The sequence below is a fragment of the Scyliorhinus torazame genome, chromosome 3, assembly GCF_047496885.1.
Source record: "Scyliorhinus torazame isolate Kashiwa2021f chromosome 3, sScyTor2.1, whole genome shotgun sequence".
In the NCBI taxonomy this organism is placed as follows: Eukaryota; Metazoa; Chordata; class Chondrichthyes; order Carcharhiniformes; family Scyliorhinidae; genus Scyliorhinus; species Scyliorhinus torazame.
Genome location: NC_092709.1, coordinates 289,999,310 through 290,021,687, shown reverse-complemented (window position 1 = coordinate 290,021,687; position 22,378 = coordinate 289,999,310). Strand labels below are relative to the sequence as shown.

At 46.7% G+C, this 22,378-nt stretch overlaps 1 protein-coding gene across 24 annotated transcripts in view; it reads right to left on the bottom strand.

The window, feature by feature from the left end:
• LOC140409166 (transcription factor 4-like) overlaps positions 1 to 22,378 on the bottom strand; it is an 818,430-nt gene that overhangs the window by 108,144 nt on the left and 687,908 nt on the right. For all 24 annotated transcript variants that reach the window (XM_072497371.1, XM_072497372.1, XM_072497388.1 and 21 more), the window contains 2 exons: positions 10,402 to 10,507; positions 6,009 to 6,142 (listed from right to left, as the gene is read on the bottom strand). In XM_072497371.1, the coding sequence (XP_072353472.1) occupies positions 6,009 to 6,142; positions 10,402 to 10,507 (240 nt within the window). The remainder of the gene's footprint in view (positions 1 to 6,008; positions 6,143 to 10,401; positions 10,508 to 22,378) is intronic.

Genomic DNA, 22,378 nt, shown 5'->3' with positions numbered 1-22,378 from the left:
GATCTATTCAGTTTTATCTTTATTATCTCTAGCAGTTTGATATAACAGGGAGGCAGTGGTGTAGTGGTATTTTCGCTGGATTAATAATCCAGAGAGAGAAAGATCCCCCCCCCCACAACCCAACCCCGAGTTTGAATCCCATCACGGCAGATGGTGAAATTTGAATTCTGGAATTAAAAGTCTAATGACAACTGTCGTGTTAGGTACACTGGTCTAACATTGGCTGCAACTCGATGCAGCTTAGATCAGAAAAATACTCCAGACCTTGAAGTTAGTTCAATCAGGTTTATTGAACAAATAGCACAGTTAGCACAGTTCTCTGTGAGTTCAACTCTCTGCTACCTTAAGTGTGGTTACTCTATCTGACTGAACCAGACTAGCTCTTAGCCACGTGATGGAGGTGTGTGGTGGTGTGTATTAGGGGTCATGTGGGACTGTGAAGCCGTGATGCTATTGGCTGACAGATCCCGGGTCCTGGTTGGCTGCCGACTCCTGGCTCCGCCCTGAAGGCGGAGTATAAGAACCCGAGCTTCTCCCCGCAGCTTCATTCTGTTGCTGAGCTGCTGGGGACAAGTCTCGCTTAATAAAGCCTGAATCGACTTCATCACTTCTCGTCTCTCTCGTAAGTCATTGTGCGCTACAATTTATTAAGCGAGCTTAAAAGACTATGGAACTCCGGATCGCCCCGGAATGCCTGCGGATCAGCCCCCACGCAGCGAACTCGGCAGCAGTATTTAAACACTGGCACGCATGCTTTGAAGGCTACCTCCGAACGGCCCCCGGCCGGATCACAGAAGACCAGAAAATGCAGGTCCTGCATTCGAGGGTAAGCCCGGAAATTTACCCTCTCATAGAAGACGCAGAGGATTTCCCGACGGCGCTCGCATTGCTGAAGGGCATCTACGTTCGGCCCGTTAACCAGGTCTACGCGCGCCATCAACCCGCGACGAGACGGCAAAGTCCCGGAGAATCGCTAGAAGAATTCTACGCCGCGCTGCTAATTTTGGGACGGGGCTGCAGCTGCCCGCCGGTGAACGCGATCGAACACACGGATATGCTAATTCGCGATGCATTTGTGGCAGATATGAACTCTCCCCAAATCCGCCAAAGACTTTTAGAAAGAGAGTTGCTAGGACTCTCTGAGGCACGGGCCCTTGCAGCTTCCCTAGATGTGGCCTCGCAAAACGCCCGCACCTACGGCCCCGACCGCGTGGCAGCCCCTTGGGCTCCATGGACCCCCATCGCGACAAACTCCTCCCCCCCCCCCCCCCCCCCCGCAAGCTTGCGCGGTTAAAGCGCCAGACCATCCCGGGGGGGCCCGCTGCTATTTCTGCGGACAAGCGAAACACCCCCAGCAGCGCTGCCCGGCCCACGCAGCTATTTGTAAAAGCTGCGGCAAGAAGGGCCATTACACGGCAGTGTGCCGGTCCCGGGGGGTCACCGCAATCCCCGGAGAAGAACGAGCCCAGCACATCCCAAACGCTCCCCAACCCCCCCTAGCGCCCCATGTGCGACCCGCGGGTGCCACCATTTTGGGTCCCGGGCACCACGAGGGGAGGATGGGCGCCGCCATCTTGTGACCCCCCAGCCACGTGCGATTCATGGGGGCGGCCATTTTGTCCACCCCCGACCACGTGCGATTCATGGACGCCACCATCTTGGTTGACAACAAAGGACCCCAGCATCGACGGCTCCACGGGGTCCGAAGAAGACGCCGCGACACTACTACCACGACTGGCTTCGGTGACACTGAATCAATCGCGGCCCCGGACGCTCCAGGCGACGACAACAACGGTGCTGGTCAATGGATACGAGACACCATGCCTGATCGACTCCGGGAGCACTGAAAGTTTTATTCAACCAGACACGGTAAGACGCTGTTTTCTGACCATCCATCCAAGCACGCAAAAGATTTCCCTAGCTGCAGGATCCCACTCCATAGAGATCAAAGGGTTCTGCATCGCGAACCTAACGGTGCAAGGGAGGGAGTTTAAGAACTACAGGCGCTACGTCCTTCCCCAACTCTGCACGCCCACATTACTGGGATTAGATTTCCAGTGTAACCTGCAGAGCCTAACATTCCAATTCGGCGGCCCAATACCCCCACTCACTATCTGCGGCCTCGCAACTCTCAAGGTTGAACCGCCGTCCTTGTTTGCAAACCTCACCCCGGATTGCAAACCCGTCGCCACTAGGAGCAGATGGTACAGCGCCCAGGACCGGATATTTATTCGGTCTGAAGTCCAGCAGTTGCTGAAGGAAGGCATTATCCAGGCCAGCAATAGTCCCTGGAGAGCCCAGGTGGTAGTAGTAAAGACCGGGGAGAAGCAAAGGATGGTCGTAGACTATAGTCAGACCATCAACAGGTACACGCAGCTAGATGCATACCCTCTCCCCCCGCATATCCGACATGGTCAATCGGATTGCCCAGTATAAGGTCCACCGTGGACCTCAAGTCCGCCTACCACCAGCTCCCCATCCGCCCAGGTGACTGCAAGTACACCGCCTTCGAGGCAGACGGGCGTCTATACCACTTCCTAAGGGTCCCATTTGGTGTCACAAACGGGGTCTCGGTCTTCCAACGGGAGATGGACCGAATGGTTGACCAGCACGGGTTGCAGGCCACGTTCCCGTATCTTGACAACGTAACCATCTGCGGCCACTATCAGCAGGACCACGACGCCAACCTCAAAGTTCCTCCAGACCGCTAACGCCCTGAACCTCACATACAACGAGGAAAAATGCGTTTTTAGCACAAACCGGTTGGCCATCCTGGGATACGTAGTGTGCAATGGGATAATAGGCCCCGACCCCGAACGCATGCGCCCCCTTATGGAATTTTCCCTCCCCCACTGCTCCAAAGCCCTGAAACGTTGCCTGGGTTTCTTTTCATATTACGCCCAGTGGGTCCCCCAGTATGCAGACAAAGCCCGCCCGCTAATACAGTCCACTACCTTCCCCCTGTCGACAGAGGCTTGCCAGGCCTTCAGCCGCATCAAAGTGGATATCGCAAAGGCCACGATGCGCGCCATCGACGAGTCCCTCCCCTTCCAGGTCGAGAGCGACGCATCCGACGTAGCTCTGGCGGCCACCCTTAACCAAGCGGGCAGACCCGTGGCCTTTTTCTCCCGGACCCTCCACGCCTCAGAAATCCGCCACTCCTCAGTGGAAAAGGAAGCCCAAGCCATAGTGGAAGCTGTGCGACATTGGAGGCATTACCTGGCCGGCAGGAGATTCACTCTCCTCACCGACCAACGGTCGGTAGCCTTCATGTTCGATAATGCACAGCGGGGCAAAATTAAAAATGACAAGATCTTAAGGTGGAGGATCGAGCTCTCCACCTTCAACTATGAGATCTTGTACCGTCCCGGAAAGCTGAACGAGCCGTCCGATGCCCTATCCCGCGGCACATGTGCCAACACACAAATAGACCGCCTCCAAGCCCTCCACGAGGACCTCTGCCACCCGGGGGTCACTCGATTCTACCATTTCGTAAAGTCCCGCAACCTCCCCTACTCTGTGGAGGAGGTCCGTATAGTCACCAGGAACTGCCACATCTGCGCAGAGTGCAAACCGCACTTTTTCAGGCCGGATAGAGCGCACCTGATCAAGGCTTCCCGCCCCTTTTAACGCCTCAGTTTGGATTTCAAAGGGCCCCTCCCCTCCACTGACTGCAACGCATACTTCCTGAACGTGATGGACGAGTACTCTGGTTTCCCCTTCGCCATCCCCTGCCCCGACATGACAGCGGCCACAGTCATTAAAGCCCTTGGCACCATATTCACACTGTTCGGTTGCCCCGCGTATATCCATAGCGACAGGGGGTCCTCCTTCATGAGTGACGAGCTGCCCCAGTTCCTGCTCAGCAAGGGCATAGCCTCGAGCAGGACGACCAGCTACAACCCCCAGGGGAACGGGCAAGTAGAGAGGGAGAACGGCACGGTCTGGAAGACCGTCCTACTGGCCCTACGGTCCAGGGATCTCCCAGTTTCCCGGTGGCAGGAGGTCCTCCCGGACGCTCTCCACTCCATCCGGTCGCTGCTGTGTGCCACCACTAACCAAACGCCTCATGAGCGCCTCCTTGTCTTACCCAGGAGGTCCTCCTCCGAACGTCGCTGCCGACCTGGCTGGCGGCCCCAGGACCCATCTTGCTCCGGAAACATGTGCGGGCGCACAAATCGGACCCGTTGGTCGAGAGGGTTCACCTTCTCCACGCGAACCCGCAGGGGAGTACCCCGACGGCCGACAGGACACGGTCTCCCTGCGGGACCTGGCGCCCGCCAGCAACACACACACCCCCGACACCGATCATCCCCTCCCTGCCACCGGCGCACCCCGCGACCGCCCCCTTCCCGGGGGATCGGTCCACCTCCCGTGCCCGCCCAGGAGTAAAACAGGAACAAACACCGAAACGCTCCCGGAGACGACAACGCCCGAACAAGCACCTGCACCACCACCGAGGCTGAGGCGATCGACGAGGAAGACCAGACCGCCCGCTCGACTCGTGGAATCCGCGTGACACCAAGAATGTTGTTGTAACAAAAAAAAAAGTTTTGCTGATATTGTAAATAGTTTTCACAGACTTGTACATAGCCCAGTGTAGGGCTAAAACTGTAGTAACATGTCCGAAATTTTCCTTCCAAGGCCGGCCTTGTAAACCCCTACCACCATGCGAACCACCACCCCGCCGGGTTCCTTTTTAACAAGGGGTGAATGTGGTGGTATGTATTAGGGGTCATGTGGGACTGTGAAGCCGTGATGCTATTGGCTGACAGATCCCGGGTCCTGGTTGGCTGCCGACTCCTGGCTCCGCCCTGAAGGCGGAGTATAAGAACCCGAGCTTCTCCCCGCAGCTTCATTCTGTTGCTGAGCTGCTGGGGACAAGTCTCGCTTAATAAAGCCTGAATCGACTTCATCACTTCTCGTCTCGCTCGTAAGTCATTGTGCGCTACAAGGTGTGAGATTGTAACAACACCCTTGACTGACTCTAGATGTTCATCAGTGGAAAGAGGCAGAGTGTGAGTGCCTCTTGTCTTTTATAGTCAGATCCCACCCGAGTGTCCTGCCTGCTTATTGGTCATGTCCTGTTCTCTGTGTCCATTAGCTGCTTGTCTGTATATCATTATGTGTGTGTCTGCAATCATGACAAAAACATTGTTGATTGTCGTTAAAAACCCATCTGGTTCTCCACTGCCCTTTAGAAAATCTGCCATCCCTGAGGTTGTGGTTTACTCTATAAAATTACTCTGAAGTGGCCAATTAGGGATGGGCAATAAATGTGTTCCCAGCCAGCGACACCCACATCCACTGGACGAATAAATAAAACTGAGTGGCTTGTTCAGCCGTTTTGGAGGGAAGTTAAGAGTCAACCACATTGCTTGGGCAGACAGGGTGAGAACAGCAGTAGTTTCATGGTCATCATCGCTGAGACTATTTTTAATTGAATTAAAATTTACTAGTTCTCATGGTTGGATTTCAACTAGCGTCCCTGGAGCTCCGGTGGGCAAATAGCTCTCAATGTGTAGGATTTTCTGCACCCCCAGTGGTGTGTTTTACAGCCACCAGCTGGTAGCGGGAAATTCCCATAGTTCATACCCTCTCTGTGGCGGGAGGGTGTGATCGCGCCATTGGTGGGACCAGAAGATTCCACCAGCGGGAATGGCCGGAAATTCACGCCCCTAAGGCTCACACAAAGATCGGATCCTTGGGAAAATACCCTCAATGTGGCATGAGTCAGTTCCTTCAGGGCACAAGGGATAAGGAAAGCAACATACAAAAGAAAAATAAATTGTATTTTTAAAATCCACTGAATTAAGAATTAAAATTGCTTTCAGTACATAACAGCTCAATGCAGCTTAAAGTAAGAAATTACGGAATGGAAACATTCCAATTTGAACTAAACACTGAACTTCTGATTAATGAATAAGAATGCTGAGGCAAACAAGTTAGCTTGACAACACAAACGAATGATGCCAGTAAGCTGCCAGCAGATAAGATGTCACTATTACCAGGCGATCGTGTGGATGGAGACTGCAGTAACTGCTGGACTGTGGGACATGGGAGGAGTTTCCCAGCATGCCTCCATAACCAGACTGATTCATTCCGCCAGAGGAAGTCCATGGATCAGAGTTGTGATGCCCATCTGGAAAGAAAGGTCAGGTTACATCGACTCCCTCAGAAAAGAAAAAGGCCCACAGAAACATTCTTAATTGAGCATTCCTGCTGATTACTTGATTGCAACTATTTGGTTGGTAATGAACCCTTAATTAAAATGTGTCATTAGTTTGGAACTGCAGGATGACCTCTCCGCAACATTCATCTGTGGAATTATTCATTTAAAACAAAACGAAAGGAGAAAAAAAAGCTAAGTCTCAGCCAAATGAATAATAGAAATAATCACAAAGAAACAAAGTTGGCATTGCAGGTACAATCGTTCAGTCAAAGGTTCAAGTTAATTCATCTGATCAATACCAATCTGGCTGGTAATGGAAGAGCTGCAGCTGGAAATGGGAGGGAACATGCACAACTAAATGCACACACAAACTTAGACCAGAGTCCCAAACCTATTGTGTACATTTAATTTTGAGGCTGGCTATCGCATGCTCCTAAAACAAAAATGTTTAACTTAATTTTGTACCACACCTCATTGAACCTCCACCCAACCTTTTATGACGAGACATTGATTATTGTGCCTTTAGCTGTCTCGGCCCTGAGCTCTTTGATTCTCTCACTTCTACCTCTCTCTCTATCCTTACATCGTTCCTTAAAACAAACCTCTCTGACCAAGTTTGTGGTTACCAGCCCCGATACTTCTTTATGTGACAAGTGTCAAATTTTATCTGATAGTGGTCTTGTGACACACCTTGGAGTATTCTAACTTACAGTAAAGGTATTGTATAAGTTGTTGTTGTCAACTGAAGTTTTTCAGTTTCAATTTAACACTTTTGTATGAACTAGCAGAATAAGCATGAAAATTCAAACATTGCAATGGCGAGGAAATTGAGTAGTTTTCAAAAGAGATTTCTTCGTCTTGCCTCGGATTTTATAAAAAGAAAGATCGAGCAAATCACCCTCCCCATTCAGGGAAGGACATATTACTAACCTTATTTCCCACTCATAGGGTGGAATTTTCCAGCCCTTCTCATCAGCAGGATCTTCCAGTCCCACCGAGGCTGAACACCATGAACCCCACGCAAATGGCCACAGACCTCGGCGGAACTGGAAGATCCCGCTAGTGGTCAAAGGTGAGCCACCTTCTCTGCGGGAGGGTGGGGGTATCCCGGTTCGAATTTCTGGATTCTCTGACATAACTGGGTGGGACTCTACGGACATCAACAAGTTGCTGTGCCAGAAATATTTCAGATTGCAATCTGCACTAATCCTCGATTCCATACGGAAGGCATCTGAGGTGACAGCATCTATGCTTGCCCAAATGGTGCTGTGTACAGCATGTATACTGAGCACACTGGAGATGAATGGCCGGGTTTTCCCATTGGAGGTGGGAATTGGGAGCCATTCAATTCCGGATCACGAACTGGCCTCCAGTGTCTTCCATGCTGAGCAGTTTTCATGGGCTTGGGTATTGATGGCTCTAGAGATGGGTCTTCCACCTAATTTATGGCCAAGGGGGTGGAAATGGAGTTGGGACACACCAGAGAGGTGGGGGCCACATTCTGGCCCAAACCATCAGCCACTGCGTTGCTCCTGTCTGTGAGTGGGATTAAAACTAAGAGGATCTCCATGTTCAAAGTGCAAATTGAAAGTGAGTCCAGGTTAGGATAGAAAAGTTTTTTTTGGTAAAAGTAGGTTTTTGTCCAAACTTTCATATTTTTAATTTGAGATAAGTGTATCAGCCCTGGTGCGTTTTCCACCAGGCTTCAACTGGTCAGCTTTGGATAATGCCCTCATAAAAGTCTTGGGAGTTCAGAAGGTGAGCACTTCGCGAGCTCCTTAATGACCTCAAGCCGCCCTAATTAATGAGGTAGGTGACTTATGTTTTGTTTTAGCCACCACCTCCATTCCATTTTGGTTCAGAATGGGAAAATCCAGACCTATATTCTACTGGTGACAGCCTGGTTCCCGTAGACTTCCCAAATTTAAAATCAGTAATATTAGTGTTTGTCTGATGAGTTGAGCCACAATACAGCACTGTTCCACACTATATCCTCACTAGATACAAGGGAGGTACCGGGAGACAGGAAAAATGTGAATGTAGTTCCATTTAAAAAGGGATCGAAGGAAATGGCAAACACTAGGCCAGTTCGTCTCACGTCTGTGGTGGGCAAAGAGATTGGATTACCTGTCATGTACAAAGGCATAGACTAGTCAGTGATGGTCAGCATGGATTTTTAAAGGAAGGTTTTGTCTCAGAAATTTGATTGAATTTGTTGAGGAAGTGACAAGAAGGGTTGATGAAGGTAGTGTAGTGGATGTGGTGTACATGGATTTTAGCAAGACGTTTGACAAGGTCTAACATGGCAGATTAGTCAAAAGAGTAAAAGCCCATGGGATACAGGGGAATATGGCAAACTGGATAGAAAATTGGCTTGGAGCAGAAACAAAGGGTAAAGACCGATGGATGCCCTTGCGAATGCAAATTTGTTTCGAGTGGCGTTCCACAGGACTTGGTGTTGGGACCCTTACTGTTTGTTATATATTAATGATTTGGACATGAACATTGGGGGCACAATTGAGAAATTTCCGATGACACAAAGATTGGCCGTGTAGTGGATAGTATAGAGCAGGCATTTTAAAGTGGGGGTCGTAACCCGTGGGTGGGTCGCGGGCGGGTGTCGGAAGGGTCGCGGAGCCATCCATCGCGGTGTTCCCGATTGCGGGACTTCACTCAACAGCCGCAGCAGCCGGCTTTTAACAATGCCGGCTGCGAGCAGCTTTAAAAATGGTGGCCGCGACCAGCTAAAAAAACTGAGGCGCACTGCGCATGCGTGCCCGCTCATCAGTGCGCATGCGCGGAGCCCAGCATGAAGCACCGCCTCCTCCTGACATCAGCGTGTTGACCCAGGAGAAGATTGTTTTTAAAATTCAATGTAATCTTGCCTGAAGCGAAACAGAGAGCAGGTCATGCACCCCGAACACTGACGTCATGTGCTTTCGGCGCAATTGCCCATTTTACTCCATTTTGTCAGCAGCAAACAAGTAAATGGGGACCAAGCAGGTTCACCTCTCGCATTAAAGGTAAGAGAAAATTTGTGGGTCGTGAAGGTCGTCCGGTGTGGGTCCCGAAGGTTGGCCGGTTGGTAAAAATGGGTCTCCAGAAAAAAAGTTTGAAAGACACTGGTATAGAGGAGAGCTATAATCTCCAAAACGATATAGATGGATTGGTGGAGTGGGCGGTAAAATGGCAGATGGATTTTAACATAGAGAAGTGTGAGGTCATGCATTTAGGAAGGTCAAACAGTTATATGGAGTACACAATAAATGGGAATATACTAAGAGGAGTGGATAAAGTGAGAGATCTTGGTGTACAAGAACACAGGTCCCTGAAGGCAGCAATTCAAGTAGTTGTAAAGAAGGCATATGGAATGTTGTCCTTCATTGGCAGAGGTATAGAATATAATAGTAAAGATATAATGTTGGAATTGTATAAAACACTGGTCAGGCCACAACAGGAATATTGTGTGCAGTTCTGGTCACCACATTACAGGAAGGACGTTATTGCTTTGGACAGAGTGCAGAGGAGGTTTACAAGAATGTTGCCAGGGCTAGTAAAGTGTAGCTATGAGGAGATATTAGATAGGTTGGGGTTATTTTCCTTGGAACAAAGAAGGCTGAGGGGTGACTTGATTAAGGTGTACAAAATTATGAGGGGAAGAGATAGAGTGGACAGTACAAAATTGTTTCCCCTGGTGGAGAATTCTAGAACCAGAGGACATAAATTCAAGATACGTGGCAAAAGGTGTAGAGGGGACATGAGGAAGAACATTTTTACACAGAGGGTAGTGGGAGTCTGGAATTCGCTGCCTGAGTTGGTGGTGGAGGCAGAGACCCTAAACTCTTTGAAAAGGTACCTGGACTTGCACCTTAAGTGTTTTAAGCTACACGGCTATGAGCCGGATTCAGAAATGTGGGATTAGAAAGGGTACCGGGGTGTCTTCAGGCTAGTATGCACAAGATGGGCCAAATGGTCTCCTTCTACGCTGTAACATTTTTATGGTTCCTTGGTTCTAAGTAGGACTGCAATGTTGCATGGATCATTCACATCTTGTTTTGGGTAGATGGATGCAGTTGAGGGGGTGGGAAAGGATTAAGAAGCATAAGTGTTTAAATACATAATTGAAGTAATTTTCTTCCCCTGAAATTCATTCAACTGTAATAAGTAAAATCCAAAAGCCAAGGTGTTTTTGTTTTCATAAATGACTGCACTGGCTAACATCCACTTACCTTGCATAAAGAATGAACTAGGAAATGTGCTAGTAGGTGGCTTGGAGGAAGCATAGCCAGGCGAATCCCTGTTATAATCGGCAGTGCTTGCTGATGGGGCATAGACCTGCAAAAAAGAAGCACAATTTTCACCTACTGTTATAAAAATATAAAATACAAAGTGAGTTTTCAATAAATAATGGCATGACAAGCACGAGAGTACTTAAAAACCAGCTCTTAAATGTAAAAAGGACTTCTAGTGATGAGTGGGAAATGTTAAGAGATGTGTGGGATTAGCGCAGAATATTTTACGTTGCTGCATCCTACCTCTTTGCTCCCCATACTAAATGTGTAGTAGTCGTACAAGCCCTCTGGTTCATTGTTGTGACATGCCTAGCTGCTTCAACTTTGCAACCAGGCCCAGGACATGATGGCAAATAAAATCAAATAAAAATGGCGGCACTGGAAGTGCGTGATCAACTTGAAGAAAAGGTAGGATGCCATTTTTTTTATTGGACCCTTGATCAGAACCGTCCACAGTCAGAATCGCAGTCCCTTTACAGGACTAACCAAAATGAAGAAAGGAGAGAGAGAGAGAGGGCATGGTGTTGAGGTGGCCGTACGAATACAGTACGTGACATGAAATGCAAACCTGTCTTCACTTTCAGAGATTGAATGACCTGCTGAGCTTTGCTGGTTATCTCAGTACAGAAACTGTACTTTTCGAATGTAAAGGCAACAAATCATGCTTGAGAAATTAAAACGTTTTAGAGCGTATTCATAAGTTCAGGCCACATTGACAAATAGCTCACGATCTATTACTGATCAGCTGAAAATGCTGATTGGATTTGTTTCTGAACCCTCCTGAAAATGCAGCAACTTATTCAGTATAAACTAACAGGATTATCTCATGCCACCCTCCAGGCACTAATGTCTCAATTTATTCGTAAAACACAATATTACCTCAATAAAGAACAAAGAAAGGTACAGCACAGGAGCAGGCTATTCGGCCCTCCAAGCCTGTGCCGACCATGCTGCCCGTCTAAACTAAAATCTTCTACACTTCCTGGGTCCATATCCCTCTATTCCCATCCTATTTATGTATTTGTCAAAATGCCCCTTAAATGTCACTATCATCCCTGCTTCCACCTCCTCCAGAAGCGAGTTCCAGGCACCCACTACCTTCTGTGTGAAAAAACTTGCCTCGTACATCTCCTCTATACCTTGCCCCTCACACCTTAAACCTATGCCCCCTTGGAATTGACCCCTCTACCCTAGGAAAAAGCCTCTAACTATCCCCTCTGTCTATGCCCCTCATAATTTTGTAGGTCTCTATCAGGTCGCCCCTCAACCTCCGTCGTTCCAGTGAGAACAAACAGAGTTTATTCAACCGCTCCTCGTAGCTAATGTCCTTCATACCAGGCAACATCCTAGTAAATCTCTTCTGTACCCTCTCTCAAGCCTCCACATCCTTCTGGTAGTGTGGTGACAAGAATTGAACACTAGACTCCAAGTGTGGCCTAAATAAGGTTCTATACAGCTGCAACATGACTTGCCAATTCTTTCCCTCAATGCCCCGGCCAATGAAGGCAAGCATGCCGTATGCCTTCTTGACTACCTTCTCCACCTGTGTTGCCCCTTTCAGTGACCTGTGGACCTGTACACCTAGATCTCTCTGACTGTCAATACACTTGAGGGTTCTATCATTCACTGTATATTCCCTACCAGCATTAGACCTTCCAAAATGCATTACCTCACATTTGTCCGGATTAAACTCCATCTGCCATTTCTCCGCCCAAATCTCCAAACGATCTAAATCCTGTTGTATTCTCTGACAGTCCTCATCGCTATCCGCAATTCAACCAACCTTGTGTCGTCTGCAAACTTACTAATCAAACCAGTTACATTTTCCTCCAAATCATTTATATATACTACGAACAGCAAAGGTCCCAGCACTGATCCCTGCAGAACACCACTAGTCACAGCCCTCCAATCAGAAAAGTACCCTTCCATTGCTACACTCTGCCTTCTATGACCTAGCCAGTTCTGTTTCCATCTTGCCAGCTCACCCCTGATCCCGTGTGACTTCACCTTTTGTACCAGTCTGCCATGAGGGACCTTGTCAAAGGCCTTACTGAAGTCCATGTAGACAACATCCACTGTCCTACCTGCATCAATCATCTTTGTGACCTCTTCGAAAAACTCTATAAAGTTAGTGAGACACGACCTCCTCTTCACAAAACAGTGCTGCCTCTCGCTAATACGTCCATTTGCTTCCAAATGGGAGTAGATCTGTTGCCAATCGGCACCGGAGTAATGTCGCCAATTAATAATGATGCTCTTTAGAGTCACCAGGTATCAAATGATACCACCACAAGGCTTTACCGGATATCGATCAAAGGACCACACAACCAGATAGTCAGTTCAAGTTCAAAGATGGTTTATTTACACACAAGGATTACTTCGGCATGCAACACAAAACACGACAAGTTAACTACACCTAACAACTACAATAACCTATACTTAACTTCAGGGCAACCTCTCTATTCAGATGGACAAAGCCTTTGTCTGGATCTTGTGTGGCTGGGTGGGAGAAGTGGCTCTGTTTCTGCTGGACTCATTCATCTGATAGCGATCGTTGGTCTTGAACTTGTCTGTCTGGTCGTTATGCTGCACTTGGGTTGGCATAGGCCAGATCCAAAACAGACAGAAATCATGGCTGCATTGTCTTTTAACTGGCTTGAGTTTTCCCCACCCCTTTTGTGGCAGTTTCTGGGCCACTGTCAATCAATTCCTCAGGGCTCCACCCTCTGATTGGTCACATCCAATCAGGGGCTGCCATATCACTTTGGGGTGGGCATCAGTGGCCAATCCTGGAAGGGCTCCGAGCAGGATCTCGGTGCCGCCTGGTCTGGAAGATGATGCGATGAACCTGATGGTCCCATTATTATTTTAATCGCCTTGAATGGTCCATTTGCAGGTGTGAATTCCTGCAAACTTCTGGGCTGTCGTTTGCAAAGATACAAGCTGCAGCTTGTCTGTGTCCCAAACCTGGCCATAATTCCCATCTTTCTTTGCAGGTGGCCATCTCAGATGGCTACATCCCGTCCTCTTGATCTTGAACGTGAAGCGTGGTGGATCACATTGTTGATCCCTTATCATCCTTGGTGTGCCGGTTACCCTTGGTCAAAGACAGGTTCTACAGTACTCTGTCCTATATTTTGGGGCATTTACCTAATTCTATTAACACATCACAAATTACTAATTTCTAACGGGTCGCTACAAAACATTTCACTATTAAACATTTAACTTATCCGGACAGTTGAATCTCTAACTAACACTATCTAAACTACTCTTATGCTGCTGGTAAATATTAAAAAGAACGTATGTACAGTACAAAAATGTTAAAACCGCAGCATTACATTTCTACTTAATCTAGCAAAGTTTACAGAGGTACATGGTTAGAATTCTTACATCAGGTAATTCAGTTTTGTTGAATGTTGAAAAAGGGGCCTCGAACTGTATATATCGGGAACCGGGAGGCTCTTGCTCGTCATTTACGGAGACGTAGTGTCTGAATGACACTGCAGATTATTACAATTACTAGAAGGGCCTCTACTGTGTATGAAAGAGGGTTCCAATTGGCAATGTTTTCGCACCAAGTGGGGGTTTCGGTGTCTGTCTTTGTGTGTGGTGTTGTGTCTGGGCTAGGGATGTCATGTTGTGTGTTAGTGTTCGGGCCTGGTGTGGTATACATTAAAATCGTCCGTTGCGCGCGTAGTTGCAGAAGTCCAGAGATGATCCAAACGCATGTTAGCAGTCCTTGCTTCATCCTGTTTTCTGTCTTCTGTTTTCCGTGTAATCCTGGGGGTGCAAGCATAGTATCTGTTATTATCTTCGGTTAATATCTCGTTTTATTAGTCTTTCTTTCTTTACTCCAATTACCCATTCTGATTGTCACGACACCCACATTTTTCTTTTTGCAATACCATTTTGGAGAGACAAGAAATGAAAATTTTTGAAGTACAGAGACTCTTGCAGCTTGTGGTCGATGCTTGGAGTGGGTGGACAATTTATTCGACCAGTCTTTCTTAAATCACAACCATTGGAGGTTGAGGCTTATCTTAACCAGCCGAATTTTGGGACGGCCAGTTTTATATATTTGTTAGCCGCAATCACATTTGGCCTGGGGTGTAACTAGCATATGCAGTCGGTGTAGTGTGACTGAAGAAGAGAGGAAGGAGGAGAGAAACAAAAATGAAGTGGCATTGCTGAGGTGTCCCTGCCATGAGAAGTGATAGGTAAGCACTCACAGTTTGCATGGGGCAGCTGGGACCTTGTAGCTGCTGTGAGTGGTGTTCTCTTTCTGGGGGCTTGTCTAGCTGATGGTGGGGGTCTCCTGCAATCTCGGGTGAAGTGTCCTGACTGCCCGGGGCACGTAAGGTGGAGCAGGCTCTCTGGTGTATTGCTCCCTTGGGTATGGTTCCCTGGGATATTGGACTTCTCCTCTACCCTCGTTTATCCATGCGGATCCCTAGATGGTTCTAACTGGGTGCATATTTGCTTCTATCTCTTCCTGATCTGCCTGTCTGTGTAGGGATTGTTCCCAAGCTCTGGAGAGTAACTTCAAAACCCAAACTTAATTATGTGTGTGGTCTGCGGGGACATAATTCACACAAGCCTTTTGACCTGCTTCTGTGGCATGCGAGACTAAAGTGCAGGACCATTTAGTGGTGTCGTCCTCATTTAAGTGTGCACGGTTCAAATCCCCAAATACTGCTTTAAAATGGATCCAAAGGCGACCTGCAAATGCGATCAGACGCTCTCCCTTCTTTTGCCTACAATGGTTTAAACCCTCGACTGGATCTTCTTTGTTATACCTGACCGCGTCTAAAATGGCTGTTTTCATTTCCTGTAGTGTTCCTCCTGCTACATTCTGGAGTTCTGGCAAAGCTGATTAACATAGAATTAACATAGAATTTACAGTGCAGAAGGAGGCCATTTGGCCCATCGAGACTGCACCGGCTCTTGGAAAGAGCACCCTACCCAAGGTCAACACCTCCACCCGATCCCCATAACCCAGTAACCCCACCCAACACTAAAGGCAATTCTGAACACTACGGGCAATTTATCATGGCCAATCCACCTAACCTGCACATCTTTGGACTGTCGGAGGAAACCAGAGCACCCGGAGGAAACCCACGCACACACTGGGAGGATGTGCAGACTCCGCACAGACAGTGACCCAAGCCGGAATCGAACCTGGGACCCTGGAGCTGTGAAGCAATTGTGCTATCCACAATGCTACCGTGCTGCCCATCTGACTGGCTAAGGCTCATGACTATGAGTTTGACTTCCTCTCTCTCGTCTAGGCCGTACATAACTTTTTGTTGGTGTACTCTCTCAAAGAAATTATGCGGGACTGCGGTGGGTTCGAATGGATCAATTTTAGAGCAGGCATCTCTCAATTGGGTGATGGATAATGGGGTGGTGTAAACGCAATCGGGCTCCTCCCGATCCGATGACTTGCGCTGTGTGGTGACCGGATTCATTGGGGGGGGGGGGGTGCTGCCTGTGCAGTCGATGGTGCGGGTGCTTTCCTTTTCAGGGCATGGGGGGCTCTATTGTGATTTTCTGTGTCCTCCACATATCTCTGGGTGGTTTCATTTAGTTCTTGCCAATTGGGGGCACCTTCCTCATCTAAATTTTGTCCAAAAGTATACCTAAATCCATTTTGCACTGAAAGCAGAGACTGCAACTTCTCTATTTGTTGTCTACATTTTGCGTGGTCTACTGTGCTCTGTCTTTGTTTTGTAGTGGAGCTATCGAGCGCTTGTAAAGCTACCTTTAAATCCATGCACTGTCTCGTTAACTGTGCTACCTGCTGTTCTGTCTCTGCTCGTACCAAGACTGTGTATCTTGGTATGCTTTATCGTACTCGGTCTGAAAGCTGCTAAGGTGAACTAAACATGATTGGTGTGCCCGTTTGACATCAGCCATCTCTTTATCTTTAGCTGCCACCTGATCCCAGAGTTGCTCAATAACCTTTTCACTTTCACTATTGTTTCCCTCATTCTTCTCTTCTTTCCCAACTAGCTGCCTGCGGAGCGTCCTCACGACATCCTCTGTGCCTCGCCACTGTGCCAAACAGGACACTATTGCCATCAGCTTTCGCACTTTCGCTGCAATTTTCTTATGCACTTCGGTTAGGTTGTCCCACCAAATTTGTCCTATGCTTCCTGGACCTGACTCTTCATTTGAACAAAAATCGGACCATCCTTTCCCCTTTAAATACTTCCTCAACTCTTCTTCCCATATGGGGCATTGCTCTGCTCTGTTGGTTGCTGCGACCTCACGTTCCTGTGGGTTCATTAAACGTTCCATCGCTTTTGTGGCCATTACTTCTAATCTTATTTGTTCTACTTTTAATCTCGGTTTCCTACCGTTAATCGCTGTTTCCTATCGTTAATTTGGGACAGGGGGATAAGGCGGCGATTTGAACTGTGGGTATGGCCTAAGCTATTTTCCGGTTCACAATTCCCTCGATAGCTTTGACACAATCTAACGAGTTTACCTTGTATCCCTGTTAGTACGCATGCAGGTTAGTACACACTTCCAAAATTTGGTGATTTGGTCGATATGGGCTTGCACTTGTGGTTCTTTCTCTTTCACGCAATTGTATTTCGTTTGTGGGTTCTCTCGGAGTGACAAAGTCACTTCTAATTCGATCCCCGTCAGATGTTGCCAATCGGCACCGTTCCCCGTCAGATGTCGCCAATCGGCACCGGAGTAATGTCGCCAATTAATAATGATGCTCTTTAGAGTCGCCAGGTATCAAATGATACGACCACAAGGCTTTACCGGATATCGATCAAAGGACCACACAACCAGTTAGTCAGTTCAAGTTCAAAGATGGTTTATTTACACACAAGGATTACTTCAACATGCAAAACAAAACACTACAAGTTAAACTACACCTAACAGCTACAATAACCTATACTTAACTTCAGGGCAACCGGCTCTATGCAGATGGACAAGGCCTTTGTCCGGATCTTGTGTGGCTGGGTGGAAGAAGTGGCTCTGTTTCTGCTGGGCTCATTCGTCTGGTAGCGATCGTTGGTCTTGAACTTGTCTGTCTGGTCGTTATGCTGCACTTGGGTTGGCATAGGCCGGATCCAAGAGAGACAGAAATCACGGCTGCATTGTCTTTTAACTGGCTTGAGTTTTCCCCGCCCCTTTTGTGGGCAGTTTCTGGGTCACAGTCAATCAATTCCACAGGGCTCCACCCTCTGATTGGTCACATCCAATCAGGGGCTGCCACATCACTTTGGGGTGGGCATCAGTGGCCAATCCTGGGAGGGCTCCGAGCAGGACCTCGGTGCCGCCTAGTCTGGAAGATGATGCGATGGACCCGATTGTCCCATTGTTATTTTAATCGCCTTGAATGGCCCATTTGCAGGTGTGAATTCCTGCAAACCTCTGGGCTGCTGTTTGCAAAGATACAAGCTACAGCTTGTCTGTGTCCCAAACCTGGCCATAATTCCTATCATTCTTTGCCATCTCAGATGGCTACAGATCCTGTCTCGAAGAATTCTCTCCAGTAATTTAGTTGAACACTGGTAATGCACTGTCAAAAATAAATTACAGTTTGGAGAAAATAATATAAGTTTTCCATTTGAGACTGGTATTTCCTCACCCCTCACTCAGTTGATTTCATTTATTTTGAAGGAAGCATTGTTTGCAGTCAAAAACTTTAGCTTCTAAAACAAGCTGGTCCCACCTCCCGCTGCCCCTTTCTCCAGAACATCTAGAGTGACAGCCATAGTAGTGAACCTATTGCATCTGTAATTGGGCAAATTAGGTCATGATCAAGGTAGTCATGGTCACACCATCACAGTGACCTCATCCTGTTCTTGTTGAAAATGTGCAATAGTCATCCCCCCATTCCTAATTATGGAAGTCTTTTAGCAGTCCTAATAATGAATTAGAGCAGAGTGCTGTGATTTGTAAGATTCAACATCTGAGAAATGGTACTTCTGCAGCCAAAGAAAACAACCACTCCTATAATACACAGAATTGTGGAAAAACCTAAATGCTTGGGAAAATTTGATTCTTTGTTGATCCTTGCAAAAAAAAGAATAGTTTTTAAGAAAACAGGGCTGGTTTAGCACAGGGGTAAAGAGATGGCTTTTAAAGCAGACCAAGGCAGGCCAGCAGCACGGTTCAATTCCCATACGAGCCTCCCCGAACAGGCGCCGGAATGGGGCGACTAGGGGCTTTTCACAGTAACTTCATTTGAAGTCTACTTGTGACAATAAGCGATTTTCATTTTCATTTCATAGTAAGGAAGCGACAGATAATCTGAAAATATGTGCAGAAAATCAGTGCAACATGAGAAAAGGGTTCAGATTAGTCAAACTGAAGATTCCAAACTATTTTTGATTAGTTTAGGCTAACACTGTGGAATCACCAATCTGACCGGACTGGAACCGTAAAAGTGGGGAACAATCGGTTAGGGGTGGCACTCATGTGAAGGGGGTAGAAAAGCTCTTTGGCAGATGACACCTGCCCTCCAACATGTGGGGCAGCACAGTGGTTAGCACGACTGTCTTGCAGCCAGGGACCAAGGATCAATTTGGGCCTTGGGTCACTGTCTGTGTGGAATTTGCATGTTCTCCCCGTGTCTGCGTGGGTTTCCTCCGGGTGCTCCAGTTTCCTCCCACAGTCCAAAGATGTGCAGGTTATGTGGATTGGCCATGATAAGTTGCCCCTCAGTTTTCAGGGATGTGCAGGTTAGGTAATGGGGATAGGGTGGGGTGGATGGGGGAATGGACATGGGTAGAGTGCTCATTCGAATGGTCGGTGCAGACTCAATAGGCAGAATGGTCTCCTTCTGCAGTGTAGGGATTCTATGGTCTGATCTGTGATCAACATGGTGCTCTTGCAGCAGGTTTATGGCTTAAGTGTTGCTAAAGCAATCCCAACATACAAGGAATAAGCAGCGACTGGTCACAGTTAACATCTATCAGCTCACAGAAAAGCATTTTGCAAGTGGGAGGAGGGGAATAAATTTCATAACATCAGTTGGAAATGGAGAAAAGATGTAATTATATATACTCAGTTCTTACCAACACCTACAAATTGGGTCGAAAATATGCGGAGCCCTCAAACCATTAAATGCTCCTTGGCCTCCTTCTATGGTGCAATCATTCTATGATTCTATCTTTATCATGTTCAAATCAAAACTCAGATGCCCATATTCTTAACCAAAGTCAAAAAACAAAATATTGCAGATATTGGAAGTTGGAAACAGGAAATATTTCAAGTACTTAGCAGGTCAGGTAGCATCCGTGGAGGGAGAGAGGGAGTTAATGGCCGGAATTCTCCAGCTGTTGGGATTCTCTTTTCCTTGGTCAGCGCACCCTGACCTGCGGGTTCCTGGCAGCGTGGGGTGGTTACAATGGGAAATCCCATTGACAAGTGGCGAGAAGGAGAATCCCACTGCTAGTGAATGCCGCACCACCAAGAAACATGCGGCTGGGGGACTGGAGAACCCAGCCCAATGTTTAAGGTCAATGAGCTAAAGATTCTGATAAAAGATCATCAACCTGAAACGTTAACTCTGTTTCTCTTTCCACAGATGCTCTCAGGCCTGTTGAGTTTTTGCATCATTTTCTGTTTTTGTCACTTGATTTAACACGTTTTCTTTTGGGACATCTAAAACCATGGAACTCCGAACCGATGTCTTCGTATCGCCTTATAAATTGCATGTCTAAAGAACTTGGTGGAGCCCATTTGCATGACACTAAAAACAACTTTGACCATATTTGTGAGAAAAGAAGACTTGAATACTTGAGGTTGCCTTATTAAATTATTTATGTGAAAAGAAACCAGTGAAGGAGAGAAAGAGGTAGATCAGATGTAAATTTAGACCAATTTAGTAATATATTGATGAGTGAACCATTTTATGGAGTGTTTACAGGTTTCATTTTTCATCACTGTAACACGCTGCTAAACCTGATGCTGTTAAGATGTCAAAACAACATTGATATAGGATACTCTTTTGTACAAACTTACATCCACAAACACAAATGTGTGGCACTACAATCCAACACATGTGCCCTGAATTAACTAAAATTACTTAGAGCTCATGGGTTCCAAAAACCAATTAACAGTGAGTGATGATAACACAGACTACACATACCTAGTTACATCCATATGCTTAAAATGAATCAGAAAATTCTTAGAATTGTACATGTTCATTATGCATATGGCGTTATTATCATCTCGCAAGAGGAAGCGGGTGATTTTTTTTTGTAAAATACTCTTCTTCCCACCATTTGAGGAAACCACAAACGTTATCTCTCAGTAAAACAACCCAAGTGTTGTGGCAGAATCATTATGTTTCAAGAAAAAACATAGCAACTCATTCTTCTTACCATGTGATGTGAAGCCGCAAACAACCTCACCGTCTGATCTGAGAAGTTCACTGCCCAATTAAGACCTGAGATATGCAGACTAGGAAGGTCTGTTATGGCCATTGGTTTATACAGCATTAGATTATGTCAATTGGGCATAGGAAGGCTAAAACTGACCTCAGAACTCGATGGACTAAGAAGGATAAAAGTCACCTTGATCATCATGCAGTAATTCCAGCAGGAAAGTGCATATGTATCGATATTAGGTGAGTGAAGGATCAAGCTGAGCTTTGAGATGCTCTCCGGTTAAATGGCCACCAATTACAATGGAAACCCTGACATGAGGAATGGTTGCTTGGATTAGGTTCTGGAGACCGGCTGGTGTCAGTGAAACTGCATCAAAGGCTGAGATAGCCAGGTTTAAAATCAGTAAGGGAATTAAGGGCCATGAGGGTAAGGTGATGAGGAAATGGAGTTGAGGATAATCACATCAGATCAGTCACGGTCTCATTGAATGATGGGGGCATTCGATGGGCTGAATGGCCATACTACTCCTTCTACATCTTATGGCTTGTGTCTTGATGAGGGATAGAAAAACTCAAGTGCCATATTGGCAAATTAATTGGTCTAATGGAAGTGTGGGGTGTTGTAGAACTCAAAAGATTAGTTTAAAACATGTAAAGATCCACCTTCTATTGTGAGTTACTTAAAAGATATCTGCGAGGATATAATGAACTCAAGAGGGTAACAGATGACATTCATAACCCATTCCAATTTTTGAATTTGTGGTTTTATGCAATCATTTGAAACCCCAAAAAGTGATAAAGCTCCACCCCAAACCTGTTCTCCACACAATGATCAATTTGTAAATATAACCATGAAGGCCAAGTACAGTATCTTGGTGCCAACTATAAGGTAAGCAGCAACAGTAAAATGAAAATATTTTAATGGACACTTGCAGATGCATTTTGAATAAATTATACACCAATGTTTAAGATAAATGTGTAACATTGGCTTTAAATCTCTATTGAGCACTTCTAATCGAAAATACAGATGACAGAATGGCTACTCAAGATCGTGTTACATGTTAACTTCACATGTGCCAGAAACTGATATTAATTCCAGCTCTGTATCATAATGGCATTCACAAGAAAAAAAACTGGAAGTAATTGCAAGATCTGAGATGCATTCCACATGCATCCCAACAGATGTGTTGGGGGAAGGGGAAAGGCTGACCATCGGTAATTTAAAGGAACATCTTTTTCTAAGTTCTCGTTTCTAGTCACATAATCAAAGGCAGATAATTTTCTCTAAAACCAGAAGTACTCTGTTCTTCCTTACATTCTTTGGGAAAACTTAGTGGAGGATGGCAGATTTCCAAACAGATTTCCACACAAATAAAATAACCTGAATTAAGATATGAGCATTCTTTTACACCAAAAAGAAACAGGAAAAGGCAGTTAGCATCAACAGGGCCATTTCTCTCCGATTAATCAGAGACTGACCTATCTTAACTTATTCCTTTCATGTTCAGAGATGGACCTGTCTCAGCCTGCACCTCAGGCTCACAGTGTCTGAAA